General features: G+C 37.4%; 1 protein-coding gene across 4 annotated transcripts in view; it reads left to right on the forward strand.

Annotated features, from left to right (window-relative positions):
- The window catches only part of TRAPPC13 (trafficking protein particle complex subunit 13), a 42,253-nt gene extending 21,771 nt beyond the window's left edge, over nt 1-20,482 (forward strand). Inside the window, exons 7-13 of one of the 4 annotated variants that reach the window (XM_050947055.1) lie at nt 1,598-1,642; nt 6,179-6,196; nt 8,599-8,732; nt 11,518-11,716; nt 16,809-16,909; nt 19,867-20,017; nt 20,153-20,482. In XM_050947055.1, coding sequence (XP_050803012.1) covers nt 1,598-1,642; nt 6,179-6,196; nt 8,599-8,732; nt 11,518-11,716; nt 16,809-16,909; nt 19,867-20,017; nt 20,153-20,260 — 756 coding nt within the window. In that variant the 3' untranslated portion in view covers nt 20,261-20,482. The remainder of the gene's footprint in view (nt 1-1,597; nt 1,643-6,178; nt 6,197-8,598; nt 8,733-11,517; nt 11,717-16,808; nt 16,910-19,866; nt 20,018-20,152) is intronic. The other 3 variants (XM_050947056.1, XM_050947057.1, XM_050947058.1) reach the window with 3 other exon arrangements.
- The last annotated feature ends 906 nt before the right edge of the window (nt 20,483-21,388 follow it).

Below are 21,388 nucleotides of genomic sequence, written 5' to 3' on the forward strand. Positions count from 1 at the left end.
GCATGTTGACTTTACTGTATAAAAATAGCTTAATAATCAAAGTGTGATATGTGACACTTTTAATACATATTGGAATGCCCTGACATGATCCTAGGATATTTTAATGGGCATAAATATATGGGTGTAATCTGTGAACTATGTTGGTATCTGGTTTATAGAAAGACCATTTTTTGAAACTAATTGGCTATGCCTACAAGATTCCTGGGAATTTCAGATGTGATACTTTTATGTTTTGTAACTCTACTATAAGGAGTTTGAGCTGGGTTGGCTCTAGGCTTTCTTGTGTAAACACGGCACTAATGGTAGAACATAGATTTATGTAATACGGAGTCCTTATAAGCAGCAGTATGTGGAGAGAATTACAAGAATTCAGGGAGATAGTATCTGAACACATGCAAACAATAAAAAATGTGATATAAATGATCTAATATGCAGATAAATTTGCAAGCAACCCACATGGTTTAAGATTTATGGGTACTGAGAAAGATGATTGCCCTGGGGTAATTGGGTGAAATCTTTGAAAACAAGAATAATTTCAGAGCAGCTTATACATAATGGTGTTGGCAAAGAATTAGACTGTGACCATTTTCTGAATAAATTCTGGGATTTCTAGATGATTTTATAATATTACAAAATTTTACAGATATATCAACCGAAAGGTGTTTGGTTTTTTTAACATTTTATGTAATATGAAATTCTCAAAACTCTGCTTAAAAGCAAGAAAAAGATTTACTTCTCTCTTTGGCCTCAGTTGGAGAGCAGATACAAATTCTATGCTTGAATTCATCAACTGATGTGAACTAGGATGAAATATAACTTCACAAGCAAACTGTGTATGGTTTGATATGAAATTTACATAACATTTGTGGGTTTTGGCACTAGTAATCTGTATCTTTCTTTATTGAGGAGTGTGTCTTCTGATTGTGTATATAATTCATCTTATGTGGTTAAAATGCTCATTAGCTTGTTTCTAATAATCTTCACTGGAGATGTAACAGTTGTTTTTAAATTAGAAGTCTGAGGCAGAAATTGTTTGATTAGTTAATTGCATACAGCTGATATTTCATTGCTTTGTTTGTATTTAGTATTTAAGTTCCTAGGCAAGCTGCATTTGCTGTAAAACTCAGGGAGAAATTTGATGCAAATCTTTCACATTTTTGTTTCTTCAAAACAAAAAAACATTTTTTGAATAGTGGAGAAGAATGTATCATTATTTTAGAGAGACTGATTAACTGTGTAAACTAGATTTTTCTCCCAGTGTAAGAGGACTTTTTCTTATATGAAAGCATTTTCCAACATCTTGTCAAATTACTCACACATTTAGCAAAGCAGTGAAGTATGTAGCTAAGAAGAAGCAATTGTGCACAAGAGTAGTGCTGCATCTCTTAACTGGAAGAATCCAAGGACCTAGCTCTTATGCATTACATTAACATATGTTGCTTTCCTGTTAGATCAGAAAGAAAAACATTTTTATGATTTAAGTAGATCTCTCAACATTTAAGAACCTAAGAAATAACAGTTTAAGTTAGTATCTTTTTTAATAATGGCAGAGAAATCTGAGAAAGCCCTCTTTAATCTGTATTCTTTTTTCAATCAGGTTCTCAAACCACTAGATGTGAAAACAAAGTTCTATAATGCTGAGGTAAGTGTAATTTTACTTACTGCATGGCAAATAGTGCTAGGGTTAAATATGAAAAGTTTCTTTTAAATAAATGTAGTACCTTGCGGTGCTAGTTGTACCAGCTAGCTTGTTTATATCTTCTATGAAAAAAGACTAATTTACTTTGATTTCACCCTTTTGTTACAACAAGCTAGACATGGAATGTCCATTTCATCATCCATTTTCAGTGTTGGGGTGAGAAGGGGAGAAATATGTTCAGATTTAAGGAATATGTTTGTTTTTCATCCAGTAATAATATGCGCGTATACTGCTTTCTCCTTATGAAGTTTAATAAACGCAATCACAATTGTCTGTATTTCTGTTTTGTAGTAAATATTTTAAGGCTGACTGGGAGAGTACTGTTTAAACTGCCATAAAGAGGATTAATTGTGCTCAGTATCAAAGTACTAATTTGGCTGGCTTAAGGAAAATTTTTGTTTAGCTCTAATGTGAACATGTTTTTTCTGTAAAGTAAATGTCTTATATCTGTGTCATTTATATAATAAGTACATGCACAAAGCACTGCAAAGATACGACATTATATAAGTGCTACGTATTTGTATGTACTTTTGGTTTTTATGCTTTTAATTAGAGACTTATAGAATATTTTACTTTTTAATTTATGACTTTATGGGTACTGGAAGCTTTTGCAAATGGATTTTCAGTATATTCTGTACATCTAGGGATTTCCTTGTGGAATTTTGTATTTTTCTATATTTTCTGCAGAATTTAATCTTCCATGGTAACCTTTAGGAATAGAATACAAGACATGTAGCCAGGAAATCTGGCTTCTGTTCCCAGCTTTATCCTTTATTTGCTGTATGGTGCTGGGCACATCACTTAATTTCTTCTTAATATTCCCTACCTCTGACATGAATTTAGTACTAGAATTTAGTATTATCCTCAAAGCAATGTTGTACAGATAATTAATGCTTGTAAGGTGTTTCGAGATCTTCTGTTGCAAGGTAGGTGTTAAATTATGTTTGAGTTACTAAATAAAGTAACTATTTCTTTGCTGATCATTTCTTCATAAACATCCACCTAATGTGCTTGTCTCATCCATTGGCTCTCAACCTTTCCAAACTACTGTACCCCTTTCAGGAGTCTGAATTATCTTGTATACCCCCAAGTTACACCTCACTTAAAAACTACTTGCTTACAAAATCAGGCATAAAAATGCACAAGTGTCACTACATACTATTCCTGGAAAAAATTGCTTGCTTTCTCATTTTTACCATATAATTATAAATCATTCAGAATATAAATATTGTACCTACATTTTGGTGTATAGTAAATAGAGCAGTATGAACAAGTCATTGTCAGTATGAAATTTTAGTTTGCACTGACTTCACTAGTGCTTTTTATGCAGCCTGTTGTAAAACTAGGCAAATATCTAGATGAGTTGATTTACCTCCCTGGAAGACCTTTGTGTACTACCAGAGGTACATACCCCTAGTTGAGAACCACTGGTCTAATCTGAGGGGAGTCATTTGAAAGGGAATTCCACAAGAATAAAGTTGAAGATACTTACTTCATTAATTTTAGGACCTGAGCATAGAATGAAGGAAGAGGGTGAGAAGAACTGAAATACACAGAGCTAGAGAAGATGATAAACCCTCTGCATGAAACTTATTTAAACTATTTTGCTAACATATAGAGTCCTTAAATGTATTTATTCATATGTACTGTGAGTGGATTTGATTAAAGAAAACTGTGAAGTTTCTAGAGGTGTAATCATGCAGACTGATACCTCAAAGCTGCAAACAAGATCAGGGCTCCATTGTGCCAGGCACTATACATACACATACTAAGAGACAGTCCTTGTCTCAAAGAGCTGGCTATCTAAATAAACAAGACAGATAAATGGCAGGGGAAGGGAAGGATTATTATTCCTGTTTTACAGATGGGCACCTGAGGCACAAAGATTGTCTTCTTACCCAGGTCTCACAGGAAGTCTGTGGATGTTTCCATTGAGCTGCCAGTGAATAGCACATTAATTACTAGGTTTTTGCTCAGATTAAAATTCAGAAAAGATGTATAAGTTGAAACTGAATTAGTTTTTTAAAAGTCTTCTTAAAGTACACGTCTACCTTGATATAACGCTGTCCTCGGTAAGATTTTTTGGCTCTCACGTTATAGGCGAAACTGTATTATAGCAAACTTGCTTTGATCCACCGGAGTGCGCAGCACTGCCCCCCCCCCCCCAACCCCCCCCCCGCCCCCCCCCCCCCGAAGCACTGCTTTACCACATTCTATCCAAATTCGTGTTATATCAGGTCACGTTATATCAGGGTAGAGGTGTATATGATTAAATTTAGTCTAATCTTGCAGGCTGAGTCCTTTGACATTAACTAAACTCTCTGGGAGTGAGGTATTTAAACCATATCAGACTCTGAGTGGGTAAAATGGATTATTTCAGAGAACTGGGATGATCTTTTAATTTCCAGTGATAGGAGTATTTACAATATACTCTTGTAAGGCAAATATTTGTGCCATTAGTAAAGTAAAGTTATCCCGGGGGCAAAATAAATGCTTCTACTTTGTATCGTGGATTTACTATTGCTTCAGTAGCAGTATTCCAGTTGGAAATAGCACAGGGGTAAGACATGGATCTCTGTGAACAAAAGTGTCAGCTATCTCCATAAATGGAATGTCCTATTGTCCTGACGTACCCTCATGAAGAATGGAAATCGAATCTCTACAGTAAATTTTTAAAGAGCAGGTATTTTTTTCTGAATTACATGAGAATATAAGAAACTTCTTAAATCTGAACCCTTATAATAAGTGTTAGCTAGGCCTACTAACAAATCGCTGAAAATATGGGTCTGCAGTAAAAATACTGAATTACCATATGATGGCATAACTATTACAGCCTTCCAAAATTCTGTTTGTCCGCTTGTCTAGGGAAGGGGGGAAAATGTTAACAGGTGAATGAAATATCTTCCTTTTCCCCTCATTCCACTATTATCTATCAATCCATTCATCCATCATAATTACAGTAAAGGATGGCCAAGCAGATTTGGTGCTTGAGCTGGTAAATTTTTAAACACTGTTGCAAGGCTGTTGTAATACATTCTGTTCTATCTGTCCAGGAATTCAGACAGCTTTGTTATCATAGTATGTGACCACGCTGTATCTATCTGAATAAATGGAATCATTTCCATAAGAAAACTTGGTGAATAAAAAACTCCAAATTTATTAAGAATTTTGTTTGCATAGCAAATACAATTAATGGATTTGTCTGGTTTGTAATTTCATTTATTAAAGTATAATTAGCACTGCTGTTTGTGATAATTGGAAAGCCAAAACAAAATGAAGAGCTATCAAAAGCAATTCTTTGGTTGGAAGTTCCTTGTAGTATTACGTTAATGGCAACATTGTTGGATGAAATCTGAAGCCTTCTCATTGTGAAGAAAGGAAAATGATCCTTGGGTATAAGAGGGAGCTACAAATAAGGTATTTTATATGTATATAAGGTCTAGTTATTAAAAGTTTTAAAGGGTGACTAACCTGCTAAATTACTGCAAGGACTACTGCAAATGGGATATTACCTATTCATAAGGTCTACCGCTAAAGAGACTGGATTACCGCTCTCCAGTAAAAAGTTAAGAGTTATAACATGTTTCCTGTTGAGACGAGAAAAGGTAATATGTAAAGTCTTTGTTTGCATTGCAGTAGCACCAAGAGTCCCAAATCGGGATCAGAACCAGGATTTGTTACTTCCTATACAAATGAATAGGAAGACATTATCCCTTGGAATTTTAGGGCCTGAACCAGCACCCAGTGAAGTGAGTGGAAAGGTTCTCATGGGCTTTGGATCAGGCCCGAAGGATCCTGGTCCTGCAAACACTGCAGTCATTTGAGTACAAGTACTCTCTTGCCTAAGTATTTGTTGCATTGGACCTTTTTAAACAAACAAAAAAAAAAGCTTACAGTTCCAATTAGCTTTGTTGAGGAATCTGTCTGTAGTAATAGGCTTTTCCTGGGAACTTGCTATTCTGAGTTTTGCCATTGCTAACAGTAGGTAATGAGTATTTTGCTAGCATATATCACATTTTTCCTGGACTTCTATATGAACAGTTCCATTCATCATCTGTCTCAGAAAAAAATCACAATATGGATTTACACTAGGGATAAACTTGGCCAGTTCAGTCTTGCCAAAGGACTAACCACCTTTGATTTCATTAGCTTATCCCACCGTACCTTTATCTGTAGCTCACTCACCTTATGCTCAGAACCTGTCCCATATTGGATTTGTTCTTCAGCATTCAGAAAAATTAGAGGCATAATTATAAGCAATGCTATTTAACAATGCTACTTGTACCTTGTTAGAGATATAGTAGTCATATATGTTTGTATCTGTTTTTATTTACATTCCTCTCTTACTAACGCAGTCTTGTTTATAAGGAACATAAAATGCAGAAATGCATTTTGTTCGAAAGTTAGTTATCCTCCTTTTTCTTTAACATTTAACCCTAATTTCTCTAATGCTGTCTTTTTTTTTTTTTTTCCCATTAGAGTGACCTCAGTTCTGTGGTAATTTTTATTTATTTTTTTATAAATATGTATGCTTTTTTTAAATTGTCTTCTATTTGTCTCTGTGCCTGTTAAGATTATTTATTTTAAAAACATAATGGAAAAGCAATGTTCTGCATAAAATTAACTGATACTTTCACATCCATTCTTTTTTAATATATGCAGCTATATATAATCCTTTTAAAATGTTAGCTCTTTCTTTAATACCCATTGTTGAAACCAAAAGTTGAGACTTTTTTGGAATGGTCATTCTACAAATTATTTTACCATAATTTTAGCAGGCATATGTATTTTATCTTTTTTTTTTTTCATTTTACTTTTTATTTTTTAACTAGACAAAGAATTTTATAATGGTTTATTTCATGTTTGGGGAAACATAGTTTAATCCCTTTTTACATGTTCGCTTTCGGGAGAATGTAGAACAGTAGTAATCAACTATTTCCAATATCAAAATTCAGCTACAAGATTATCTTCTTGTTTAAGCTGTAATAGATCCTTCCCTATTTGCAGGAGGTGGAGACAGTGGGTTTCAGGAGAGAGCACCAAATGTCTTCTATCCTCCTTCGTGCTAGTTAGAACTATGCTTTCAAACTTTGATTGCATGCAGTGATGATTTAATATGGTATTTCTGCAGTATTATTTTACTTGAAGGGTTAAGGTGTGCATTGTGTTAAAATGAACTGAATTCTTTATAAGCACTTGAATTTAACCATATTATTAAAACTAATCAGCCTTGGCCTTATTAAACTAACTTGCTTTTTCATTGTGCTTTTTTATTTTCTTTTCCCCTTCAACATAGCTCTTTCTAAATTTTTGCTGATGGTTGCGGCATTAAAAATAACTGATGTGGTATTTGGGTAAATGGAGATTTTAAGCAATGGATTTATGGGATTATATATATATATAGTTTCAAACAGTAACAGTTTGACAATAGAGATACTTGGATGATAGTTTAAATTGACACACACTATATTAATTGAGAAATGCTAGTTACGAGAACAGCATTTTACTTGACTCTCTCGCCACCTTCTCCTACAAGTGTGGCACCTGTCCATAGCATGTGGATTTGGTGGGCTTTCATTACTGTATGTATACTACTACCATTCCTCAGTTCGCATTTTTTAATTTTTTAGGACATAATGGAGGTCTCCAATGCCCTTCCATGCTTTTGCTTTTAATATAGCATCTTCTGAGGTTAAATCATTGGAGAATGTTTATCCCATTTTGTCTGCTTTAATTTACATGCAAGACCCTGTTTGAATAACAAAATGAGACTTATTTGCAGACAATCAGAAAAGTAAAAAACAAACCAAAAAAATCCCTATAAACATAGGAGAGAAAATATGTACCCCTTTCCCTAGTCCTACTAAGGGGCCCAGATTATTTCCTGCTGAAATCAGCGGAAGTCCCATTGACTTTGATTGGTGCAGGATTGGTCCTTAACTAATTACAAAAGGAATTTCTTTTCAGTTCTCCCAAATGCTTTCTGCCTCTGATAACATGGACTTTCTAGCAATTATTTTAGTCTTAAGACTTTAGAACTCCAAGGTGTTGTCACCTATGTGGGACTCTAGAGGAGCCATAATATACACACACTCCTAGTTCCTTGTTTTCTACGCTGAAGGGTAAACTCAACCTTCCTTGGTGACAGACAGCCTCCATCTGAACTCGCGCAGTTGAAACCATGTGGAGACTGATTCCCATTCTAAAACACCTTACATGGACCATTCTTGGACATGAATACTAAAGGAGACCTGATGTTTCTCATAGATTTTTTTGGAGATAGAGTGCCAATGAAGTGATGGATTACATAATGTTAACTGTTGCATGATGTAGCTGAACAAGGGAGGAATTGGAATTGCTTTGTAGCTAGCATTTCAATGTCCTTTTAAAGCAATACTGGAAGCTTAGAGCATATATCTAATATCTTGTATTTCAGTTAAATAAATAAACTACCTGTTTTAAATATTCTTGTAATATTTATTTTTCTTGTACTTAGCTTGATGCTCCAGTAATTTGGCATGGCATGTCTTTAATGTGCATTGCAATTCCCTAACTTTTGTTCTATTACTTCAAAAATTATCTTAGATAAAACCTAAGTTGTTGCTAACTTGAAGAAGGCCTTGAGAAGTTACCATTCAAAACTTTTAAAAAGAATAGGTGTTAGAATGTAGTACAGCTGTCCCACATCCATTGTTTGGCAAGATAAATTAACTAACGCTTTTGCTTCCATTAATTGTATTGGGATGGAGATTTTTTTTTCTTGCATTAATTATTGTAGCTTTGATTTGCAGGCATGAACTAATCACATTTGTGGTTTAATATTTTTCAAACAATAAGACGCTGCACTTTATTTACAATCCTAGTAACATTTTTATAAACTTGGTCCTCTGCTTTTTCAGACAGATGAAGTATTTCTGGAAGCTCAGATTCAGAATATTACAACCTCTCCGATGTTTATGGAGAAGGTTTCATTAGAGCCATCTATTATGTACAATGTAGCAGAACTAAATACTGTCAACAAAGCTGGGGAAAGGTAAGGAAAAATTCAGAGAGAAGCTCCTGTTTGTCTCAAACTACTATATTCAATATAACTTTCTTAAGTTAAAAGTATAAAATTAGCATAATGATGTTAGTCTGTAGCTCAGTTGGCAGTACTCAACTCTCCTTTGGGGAACTAAAGAATTGAGCCCCTGCTCTGACACACAGAGCTAGGAGTGGGAAAGGATACAACAGTTTTAGTGTCATATTTGTATTCAGACACTGAAATTGGTGCTGCTAACCTCTCCTTACATGATCAATACAAACTAGATATATTGAAAGTATACTCCCTTCCCTTCTTGGTGTTTCCTTTATTGTTTAGTTAAACACCAATTTTAGCCTGAGCTCTTTCTAACCTTGCCTCTTCCTAGGATTTCTCCCTGCAGGACACCTTTGACCTTGCCCCTACTGCTTTCTGCTTTTGAGAGAGCTTTAACCCTTTTATACTTCTTAGTTATAACTAATAAGACTCACTAGAGCCAACTGCCAAGATATGTCAGCAGAATGGCCCTGCAGGACCCTAGAAAAATGTAGTATTTATTTTAATATACCTGACAGCAGGAGTTCTCAACCTTTTCTGGTCCATGACCATAAAATGATGAAAAATCATCCTATGACTCTCAATCCTTCTGGTGCAAAAGATTGTGGGATCTGAATAATGGATGATGTTTTGGTCACTGTGTGTGTCAGATCTAAAAATGTGCGTAAGGTAGGGATTGTGGTGCTGCTGTGGGGTAAAGTGGGACTTCTCCTTGCCTGTATGGGGCTCAGCTCAAGGGCAGAGGAAGCATTGTTCCTTTGGACTGTAAAGCCTGCTCCAGCCCTCCATGCAGCACTGTTTCCCTTGTCCTGGAGCAGAATTACATGCAGGGCAGGGAGGGTGGAAGAGATGCTCTGGGATTGGGTGAGAGAGGACAGAGGATAGCAGAAGTAGAGAGAAGAGTAGGGATTGAGCTGCTGTTGGATTTTAAATAGTTCTCAGAGAGCATAATGTAACCCACAGGTGCACTCTTGCTCTCCATTTCTGGATCCAGGCTCCTCCAGTTGAGCAGTACTGTAATATGGCATCTAAATGGCATAGCAGACAAGCTCAGGAAGGGCATTAGTGTGTAGCTACAGCATGGAAGAGCAGAATAATGGGGTATCAAGGCTAGTGGCAATGGCAGAGAGGAGGGGACTAAGGATCAATACAAAGAAAGACAAAGTCATCTGAGATTTTGCAGGTGGAGGAAAGTGGGGACAGTGTTGATGTTTCTTCACTAGCAGCATGCAGTGGTGATACTAAAAGATAGGAAGAATTGCCAGTGCTAGGTTTTTAGTATACAGTTCTTAAGCCCAGGTGTCCTTGGACTATGACGAAAGCCATCAGCTTTCACCAACTTCAATAGGTCTTTCTCGGCTAAAATACGTGTTCCTTCTGGTTGGAAGATATCTCAGCCTCTGGTAGAGCAACCAGTTCCAGTAACATTGCAGGAAGCTTTTGAGAAAGGGAGTGCCATTGTGCTATTACCAGTTCAATTCTTCAGTGCTACTGGATGGTGTTCAGCCTAATTTGCTCTTGAATTTATTAATATTACAGTAGATGATGTTGCTCTAGGCTATAAAATTGAACTGCTAGGTTATTGAAGTTACCAGGTGTGTGGATTATTTTTAATGCAACTTAGAACACTGTCAGTACTCTGTAAGCAGGTTCTAATGAGCGAATCTAGTTTCCTAAAATAGATTATTATCCTTTTCCCTTCCCCTATAAAATCTCTTTTAACAGACCTTAGTATCATTGGAAGTGTGTCAGTTTGGCTGATATCATCTGTAGAGTTCCTTGCTTATTCACACACTGAAGTGTGTGAAAAAACAGGAGTACAGGAAGCCTCATTAAACTTTTTTTTTTTTAACATAAATGTTTTGGCTAGAAATACTACTGATATTTAGAATGTTTATTCACATTCCGTTTTTGTCTGTTTATATTAATTTTAAACAGATTTAAAGACAAAGCAGGCCTCCCTGCTGCCCTTTGTACAAATATCACCATTTCCCATGATCATGTACTTAATTAAGGTTTTGAGATCTGCTCCATTCCTGTACATAGAACGCCTTTCTCAAATTATTAGGACAAATATTATTGGATGAAATACAGAAGTTATATTTTTGCACATTATGTTGCCACGTTCTTATTTACCTCTCTCCCTCTTCCACCCACCTCGAACCTAGTCTGAATAGTGCAAATTCTCTCTCTTGCTTGATATCTGTGATAAATGAGGCAGTGCTACAGCTGTTTGTTTGAACTTAATGATGTTTTAATATTCTGGTCTAAAATGACACAACTTTCATAGTGCTTTTCTTTCTCAAAGTTGTGTACAAACCTTGTCCAAACTAGGTAACCCTGTTCAAAAAAAACTGTGTCACCAGAAGACTATGATTTAGGCTAGAAACTAAAGGACAATACAAGCTATAATTTAACAAAACTGACTTTCCCAGGACAGCCTTTTCCTCACATGTAAATATACTTCTCGTGGTTATTATACTTCAAATATTTTAAGTTAGTTTCTTGATCCTGAGTTCTTCTCTGTATGCTTTGTGTTTCCTTGTTTGGCATGGTCACTGTCTCTGCTTAGCTTATTTTCCATGTTTCTGTAAGAACGGCTTTCTGTAGGCATCTTTCATCTTTGAATAAGAAACCACACACAAAGTAAATAGGATTTTATTGAATTATTCTAAGGCTAAGATCAAGAATCCTGTTGAAAGTAACAGTTTAAACTGAGGAACCGTGTTCTTTCTTCTAGTGTGTCTACATTTGGTTCAAGGACATATTTACAACCTATGGATACTCGTCAGTATTTATACTGCCTAAAACCGAAGCAGGAATTTGCAGAGAAAGCTGGAGTGATTAAAGGTGTAACAGTAATTGGAAAACTAGACATCGTATGGAAAACAAATTTAGGTGAACGGGGAAGGTTGCAAACCAGCCAGCTCCAAAGAATGGTACGTCTTTTACAATTAGAAAATCCATTTTCAAGATGACTGAATGCTAAATTGAATACTTAAACCATGACAGGAAAGAAAATAGTTCACAGTGCCTGTCCGCTAGCTGAACTTATTCTGAATTCAACACGTGTCTTTATACTTCACACACATTTTGGAAAACTATGTAGTGTAAATTTTCAGCAAAGATTTGCTCTGCGAATGTGTAAAACCATGTTTCCTGAGATAGCATAGCTGAACAATAATGCTGGTTTTTCTGACTTTTGTTGGTGTATGAGAGGCAAAATTCCATTCAGCTTGCTTGATGTTTTACTTTGCATAGCAACATGCCCATTGTTGAGACACTGCACCACATAACTTAATGGATCATAAATTTAGAATTGCAAGAGTAAAGCATTTAACTTAGCAAAGTACCAGAGAATGAAGAAAAATTAATTCCTTCATTGGAGTTTGCCAACATATTGAAGTGCAGTTCTTGTCTCAAAAGGAGTGACTTTAAATATGGCTCCCCTTTTATCCCTACAGATCTCCTCCCTTTGTGCATTTGGACTCATCTGCTTTCTTAAGCAGAACATAATGAACTATTCTAATGAAAATACTTTTTATATTTTACTCTTCTTAGCCTTGCAGAGCCGACACTGCAAAAATGACTGAAATCTATTCTTCCTCCTTGTGGCTCATCAACAGTTGCTTAAAAGTTCTTATTACAGGGCCAATCAGTCAACTGTGCAACCCCACTGTTTTTACTAGGCATCACAAAGAGTTAAATTTGGCTTGTAGCAGTACCTTTATTGATGGTGATGGGTTCTTCCTTTCCCACATACCAACTTGACAATTGCATCCCAGGCTGCACTTCCAGAACTAGCAGTCAGGAAAAAAGTGTCTTTGTAACCAGTTGTTTGCAGTGGTGGTGTAGCTGTCTTGGCCCCAAGATCTGAGAGAGACAAGGTAGGTGAGTTAATATCTTCTGTTACTGGCAGGTGTAACCTTTTCAGGCTCACAGAGCTCTTAAGATACTTGAAAGCTTGTACCTTCCACCACCAGGTGGTCCAATAGAAGATATTACCTCACCTAACTTGTCTCGTTGTAAACAGTACTTCTGATATGGAATCAATGAGACACAAACCTGAAATGCAGAATTGCCACTCTGACAGTCACTTGTAAATTCACATTGAATTACTGACATTTCTTTTCCTTTTTACTTGTATGATGCTTACATCAAGTATCTCTTCCTCTCCTCTCTTCCCTCACCCCTTCCCCCCCCCCCCCGCATCTAACTGGAAATGGTCCCTTCTGTAAGCACCTTTCATCTAGTATGCTAGGATTTTGTAGATGTCATTATTTTTATCCTTAGGGCTTCATACGTATACTGATGAACCTCTAGCCTGCTTGTTTATAACTTTCTGTCCTTTGTCAACCAACTCTCTCATCTTCAGCCTGCCTTATCACAAATTCCTCTTTCCCCTTAAAACAGACTTTTTCCACCTAAAATCAGAGTTCTTTCATTCTGTCCTCTTCCTCACTGGACACTTACTTTGGTAATTTGATTATCTCCAGTAGCTTAACTCCAGCTGCTGGTGCTTGAAAAGCCAATGATACTCCTCAATTTCCTCTTCATTGGGCATATTGAAACTGAAGCTGTCTATATAATGAATCTCCAAATTTCAGAGCTGGGTTCACTTCTAGTTTTGTTGTAAACCAGTGGTTCACAGTAGCCCTCTTTCTAATGAGAGCTGTGAGGCGTTTTCTACACTTAGCTATTCCAAAGATACATGCTGTGTGGCGCACAAATGTCTCATTTTTCTCTCTATCCAATTACAACCTGACTCCCACACTTCTCTCCTCTGACCTTTCAGTCCCATCAAACTACTTCCTTGCTAGATTCCTCTTCATTCGTTTTCTCCTGCTAACCTAATTTTACTGCTTATCACTTCTGCCATCACTTAATGGGAGTTTCAGTGGGTCCAGGATTTCACCCTTAATATCTGCTAACTTTCATTTCTGATGAAAACTTCGATGTTTCAGTCCATTTTCTTGTATCTCAGGGCTTCACTTTTGGCCTCTTTCTCATTCTGGAATGTCTAATTGTTAACTTCAACGTTAGATATTGCTTTGTGCATGTGATATCCATCTCTCCTCTGACTCATCAGCTCTGTCTTACCATCTTAATTCTGTAAGATGCTGCTAGACATAACATTCTACTGCTGAATGGCACTGCTGTTTTTCTTAATCCCTAGTCTTGAGAGAGTCTAGAATACTGTCAGGATCTCAGCTGATTTGGGGCTAGTACCCGAATGAGCTGGAGTGGACCCAATAAGCCCTCACTAAGTGACTCTGCTACCTGATTGGTCAGAAGAACCAACAGTTGATCATTAAAGCCCTTAGCAGCAGCAGTACAATGGCTGCTCAATGCGTTCCAGACCTGCTTCTTACCTAACCCTTTCTCTACCCCTGGCCTGCTCCACTCCAGCCCTAGACTCTGCCTACCTGTGAACTCTTCATTCCTAATTCCTGGTTCTGACCACTGGCTTGCCTCCTGACCACACCTCCAGTTCTGCCCTCTGATTCTGCTCTGGCCACTAGGTAGCACTACCTACTCCTTGGTTTGTGATAAATACTATGGCCAAACTACCCTCTCATTTATGAAATGGGATCAGATCCTTTCCATTCTTCCTCACCTTCACTGGATTCCTATCTCCCAATCCAACTGAAAACATGGCCCATTTGGCCCATTTTAGTCTGCGTCTCCTGCGTTCGCCTCTGTCAATGTTCCTCCCCCACTCTGAACTTTAGGGTACAGATGTGGGGACCTGCATAACACTTCTAACTACCAGCTTAGATCTGGGTTTGCTGCCACCATCCAGATTCCTCAGTGTCTGGAACACCGCTTTTTCCCCCCAAAACCTTCCCCTCCCTGGGTAGTTTTGAGAGGCTTTTTCACCAAGTTCCTGATGAATACCGATCCAACCCCTTGGATCTTAACATAAGGAGAATTTAACCATCCCCCCCCCCTCCTTTCCCCCACCAATTCCTGGTGAGTCCAGATCCAATCCCCTTGGATCTTAAAACAAGGAAAAATCAATCAGGTTCTTAAAAAGAAAGGTAAAAATCATCTCTGTAAAATCAGGATGGAAAATACTTTACAGGGTAATCAGATTCATATAGCCCAGAGGAACCCCCTCTAGCCTTAGGTTCAAAGTTACAGCAAACAGAGGTAAAATCCTCTCAGCAAAAAGGAACATTTACAAGTTGAGAAAACAAAAATAAGACTAACACGCCTTGCCCGGCTGTTACTTACAAGTTTGAAATATGAGGGACTGGTTCAGAAAGGTTTGGAAAGCCTGGATTGATGTCTGGTCCCTCTTAGTCCCAAGAGCGAACAACCCCCAAAACAAAGAGCACAAACAAGACTTCCCCACCACTAAAATTTGAAAGTATCTTGTCCCCTTATTGGTCCTTTGGGTCAGGTGTCAGCCAGCTTTCCTGAGCTTCTTAACCCTTTACAGGTAAAAGGATTTTGGTGTCTCTGGCCATGAGAGATTTTATAGAATTGTACACAGGAGGGCTGTTCCCTTCCCTTTATAGTTATGACAGCCTCTTATGTCTCTTCCCCTCAAATCCCATAAGTTAGAGGCTGCCCTTTTTTATAGCTGCTCTATTGATCTGGAATTCTCTCTTAAGCAACTGTTTCAGCTCTTCAAATGAGTTTAGTACATCTCTACTCACTTCTGTGTGTTCAAGACAGGCTTTTCTTGCACATCTACACTTTTAAAAATTAATCATATTTCTCTCTATTATATATGCCTTTCAGCCTGCCAGCAAGTATGTATTCCCCACTCTGTCAATCATTATTTTTTTGCATCATTTCTTTGTAAAATGTTCTGTGATACTTGCTGAAGGATGCCATGTGAAAAGTTATATTTCATACAGGAAAACTTATAATAAACATACCACCGCTACCCTAGTGCTTCATCTCAGTGAGACTCAGGAGAGGAAAGAAAGAAAAAAGGCAGGTGGGAATAGACAGTTAACGCTTTTGGAAATAGAACATAAAGCTTTTAATCTCATTTGCTGGCTTGAATTCAGCCCAAGCTGGTAGTAACCAAAGCCGCTGCCAGATGATGGCTAATCAGTGAGCTGTGTAAAATGACTTGATTCTCAATTCAAATTATAGTGGACAAGTGTTGACATCAAATGCCACCCTAGCTGGCAGTTACTGGCAATATTTTTGGCAGTCCTAGTAGACGTTCTACAGACAAAGGATATAGAGATTGAATTATTATCAATTCTATGGGTGAGACAACTCTGTCCAGGATGAGACGTATTAGTGGGATGGTGTGGGGAAACGTATATTTCCATTATCCACACTGTTGTTTGCTTTTGAGAACAAGTAAAATTTTATCACCCTCCGAGAGTGAAATGTGGCTCACATTCAAAACTTAAATTAAGAAATTGGAAAACTTAATCATAAGGAGTGTCAAGTATCAGAGGGGTAGGCATGTTAGTCTGGATCTGTAAAAAGCAACGAAGAGTCATGTGGCACCTTATAGACTAACAGAAGTATTGGAGCATAAACCTTCGTGGGTGAATACCCACTTCGTCAGAAGGCGTGTATAATTCAGATCTTGTTATTTTTCCTATGACTCTTTCCCCATCTTAACTTGTGATAAATTTATTTTTCTTTCTATTTCTTAGGCCATGTCTACACTAGCACTTATGTCAGCAAAACTTTTGTCACTCAAGGGTGTGAAAAAAACAGTCCCAGAATGACATAAGTTTATTGCCAGCATAAGTGCTCGTGTGTATAGTGCTATATCAGCAGGAGACGTTCTTCCGCCGACATAGCTACCGCCACTAGTTGAGTTGGTTTTATTATGTTGACAGGAGACCTCTCTCCCATCATTATAATGTGGCTACACAAGCCCTTTTACAGCAGCACAGCTGTATCCATACAGTTGTGCTGTTGTAAGCTTGTAAGTGTAGACATGGCATTAGTTTAAATTTGTTAGACTAGACTAAATGAAAGTTCAATACAGTATTTCAGCTTTGTTACCAATGACTTGAAAAGCTAAGTATTCTTGTACCTCTGCAGGCCCCAGGTTATGGTGATGTAAGACTTTCTTTGGAGACAATACCAGATACTGTAAACCTGGAAGAGCCTTTTGACATTACGTGTAAAATAACGAATTGCAGGTAATATCAATTGGTTTTTGTGCTTTTTTTGATAGGGGAAGTTTGGTTTCTTTAGTGCTTGCTGCTAAAGTAAATTTTAAACATGCATCTTTGTAGATATATATCTATATAGATATATAGTAATGCCACATATTGTTACCTTTTGTTGTTTGAATTATATTTATATTAGAGTAAATTAAAGTGATCATAAAGCTATAATTCCACCAAAGGTGATGGTGATACTGCTGGAATGGCTTTGGATGTTGCCAAAATTCTGTGGTGAAAGACTGTGTAACTGCAATCTTGTACATTAATATGGATACAAGTGTTAAGTTACAAAATATCTTACACTGTTCGCGTAAATATAAGCATTAAGTTAAACTACTTAAGAATAAAGGATACCTTCAGTGTCAACTTTAACTGTCACTTACCCTGCAACCTCCCAGAAGCATTGTCCAGATGTTTTTTAAAAAATTAAATCTATCTAAGTCTTGAATATCACGTTTACACTTGATGTGTCTTGTAAGGGTCATGCTGCAGTAGGATTGTAAAAGTAATTCTCAGCTGTAGCTGAGGTCAGGAAGTAAAAGAGAGAAATTATTCTGCATTTACCTTTTTTGGTAGTCGTCTTGTTCTTGTCTCACATGTAAGTGATATTTTGGTGTCCCAGCATGGCTACCATCTCACTGTACAATTCTTACATGTTTAAAACCAAGAAAGAAGAAGTGGGACCGCTAAACATGGAGGATGGAGTGGAGGTTAAGAATAATCTAGGCATGGCCCAGTATCTAAACAAATATTTGGCCTCAGTCTTTAATGAGGAGTTTAGGGATAATAGTAGGATGACAAATGGGAATGAGGATATGGAGGTAGATAATACCACATTCGAGGTAGAAGCCAAACTCGAACAGCCTAATCGGACTAAATGGGGGGGCCCAGATAAACTTCATCAAAGAATATTAAAGAAACTGGCACATGAAATTGCAAGCCCATTAGCAAGAATTTTTAATGAATCTGTAAACTCAGGAGTTGTACCGTATGACTGAAGAATTGCTAACATAGTTCCTATCTTTAAGAAAGGGACAAAAAGTGATCCAGGCAACTACAGGCCAGTTAGTTTAACATCTGTAGTATGCAAGGTCTTGGAAAAAAATTTGAAAGAGAAAGTAGTTAAGAACATTGAGGTCAATGGTAATTGGGACAAAATACAATGTGGTTTTACAAAAGGTACATCATGCTAAACCAACCTGATCTCCTTCTTTGAGAAGGTAACAGGTTTTTTAGACTAGATCCACTGCGTTTCCTTAATTTACCTCAATGTTAGTAAGGCATTTGACACGGTTCCACATGGGGAATTATTAGTTAAATTGGAAAAGATGGAGATCAATATGAAAATTGAAAGGTGGATAAGGAACTGGTTAAAGGGGAGACTACAACGGGTCGTACTGAAGGTGAACTTTCAGGCTGGAGGGAGGTTACTAGTGGAGTTCCTCAAGGATCAGTTTTGGGGCCAATCTTATTTAATCTTTTTATTACTGACCTTGGCACAAAAAGTGGGAATGTGCTAATAAAGTTTGCGGATGACACAAAGCTGGGAGGTATTGCCAATACAGAGAAGGTCCGGGATATCATACAGGAAGATCTGGATAACCTTGTAAACTGAACTAATAGTAATAGGATGAAATTTAATAGTGAAAACTTTGAGGTCATGCATTTAGGGATTAATAACAAGAATTATTGTTATAAGCTGGGGATGCATCAGTTGGAAGTAACAGAGGAAGAGAAGAACCTCGGAGTATTGGGTGATCACAATGTGATATGGCCGTTAAAAAGCTAATGCAGTTTTAGGATGCATCAGGCGAGGTATTTCCAGTAGAGATAAGGAGATGTTAGTACCATTATACAAGGCACTGGTGAGACCTCATCTGGAATACTGCGTGCAGTTCTGGTCTCCCATGTTTAAGAAAGATGAATTCAAACTGGAACAGGTACAGAGAAGGGCTACTAGGATGATCTGAGAAATGGAAACCTGTCTTATGAAAGGAGACTCAAAGAGCTTGACTTGTTTAGCCTAACCAAAAGAAGGCTGAGGGTAGATATGATTGCCCTCTATAAATATATCAGAGGAATAAATACCAGGGAGGGGGAGGGATTATTTAAGCTCAGTACCAATGTGGACACAAGAACAAATGGATATAAACTGGCTATCAGGAAGTTTAAACTTGAAATTAGACGAAGGTTTCTAACCATCAGAGGAGTGAAGTTCTGGAAGAGCCTTCCAAGGGGACTAGTGGGGGCAGAAGATATATCTGGCTTCAAGACTTAAGTTTGATAACTTTATGGAGGGGATGGTATAATTGGATAGCCTAATTTGGGCAATTAATTGGTCTTTGACTACTAGCTGTAAATATGCCCAATGGCTTGTGATGGGCTGTTAGATGGGGTGGGATTTGAGTTACTACAGAGAATTCTTTACTGGGTGTCTGGCTGATGAGTCTTACCCACATGCTAAGGGTTTAGCTGATCACCATATTTGGGGTTGGGAAGGAATTTTCCTCCAAGGCAGATAGGCAAAGGCCCTAGGGTTTTTTTGCCTTCCTCTGCAGTGTAGGTATGGGTCATTTGCTGGAAGATTCTCTGCATCTTGAAGTCTTTAAACCATGATTTGAGGACTTCATTGGGTTAGACACAGGTTTGATACAGGAGTGGGTGGGTGAGATTCTGTGGCCTGCATTGTGCAGGAGGTCAGACTAGATCATAATGGTCCCTTCTGACCTTAAAGTCTATGAAAACAATATGTAACTGAGTAACTTTTGAGACTTAGTGACTTGTAATAGATCACCCTAACTTTAGTAATAAACCATTCATATCAGGAGTTTCTAATGAGTGCTTTCAGAATCATCAAGCTATTGTACTTTTGCAGTCTTCCTTGAATGGTAAAGAACTAGATTTATTCCTTATTGTTTGCTTTCATCTAGCAGTGAAAGAACTATGGATCTGGTTTTGGAAATGTGCAATACTAATTCCATCCACTGGTGTGGAGTTTCAGGAAGACAGCTTGGAAAGCTACACCCCAGTTCATCCCTCCATCTTGCACTTACACTATTGTCTTCAGTTCAGGGACTACAAGTAAGAGACATCACAGTTCAACAACATAACTATGATATATGTATAGAGAGAGAGAGAGACTATTTTGTGGTCACAGTAGTGCAAAACTTATTCTTATCCACTTACTAAAATTTGTGCATATCTTTTTCCCATTAGAGTGTCTCTGGCTTAAGACTAATGGACACATTTTTGAAGAGAACATACGAGTATGATGATATTGCACAAGTCTGTGTAATTTATTCAAAAGTAAAAGAAGAACATTGAAGAAAAATCCTTTTAACATTTTCCCCTGGGGTTTCTTGGACCAACTTCCTAAATTTTACATCTGAATGATGGCAAAATCATGTTTAAAACATCTGAAAACAATATAAGTATGTTTGTTTATTTTTGTCTTGTGAGCATTTTTGGAATGTTTTAAAATATGTTTTAAAGAGATAACTATACATATTTTATCTATTTGAAAATAAAATCTTTAAAGTCTGAAAATGCAGCTGTCAAGATTTCTTGCACTATTGTATTGAATATGCAGCCATCATAAGAATGAAGTTATTATCTACTTCACCATTGGCTTTAAAGGGGTGCCCATTGTGGCATTGACTGCAGAGCTGCTTTAATTTGGAGAGACTAGCCTCTAAATGGCAAGGGTGTGGTTTTTTTTTTTTGTTTTTGTTTTTTGTTTTTTTTTTTTTGTTAAATTAGAATTCAGTTCTCATTTTCACCCTTCTTCTGTCAGGGAATTGAGGATTTGGACTTGAACTCCAGCATGCAAGCACCCCCTGGCTCCAATCTCTTTCCCAGATTCCCTGCTCACTGCTGTGATGCTCCCTCTGGGTACCCAGGATTGTGAGGCACCTCTCCCCTACCGGCCCTTAGCAAGCAGCAATTTTTTCTACTGCCTGCTGTAACTCAGATCCCTGAAACTAACACCTCCTGTCACACACAAGCACTCTGCACACTTTGCCCTCTCTGTGCAGGATAGTGATAGACACACACCAACCTTAAAGACCTCCCTGCAACATCCGCCCCCTGTCACTGAATACTCTTGGAAATTACCTGATACACGATTAGAATGATTTGGGGGGGCAGGGGGTTCTATATTCTTTGTATTCACACAGTAAACATTTTTCCCCGTGGCCTTGTCTAGATTGGTAATTTCACGCTTACCCGAAGTGGCCAGTTCCTACATCCAAGTTATTTTCAAGACTATTACTAAATAAAGAAAAGTCCTTCTCTCTGGCTTTTCACATTTTCCCCCAGGGTTATCACACAGCAATCTTGCCTAGTTTGAAATGTTTATTTTAGACTTTCCAATATTATCATCATAATTTTTTCTTTAGTGTAGGTAAATGGAGAGGTTTTTTTTAAATATATGGGATGGATCCAGGGCTGGCG

This window comes from Gopherus flavomarginatus, chromosome 3 (genome assembly GCF_025201925.1).
Source record: "Gopherus flavomarginatus isolate rGopFla2 chromosome 3, rGopFla2.mat.asm, whole genome shotgun sequence".
Taxonomy (NCBI): Eukaryota; Metazoa; Chordata; order Testudines; family Testudinidae; genus Gopherus; species Gopherus flavomarginatus.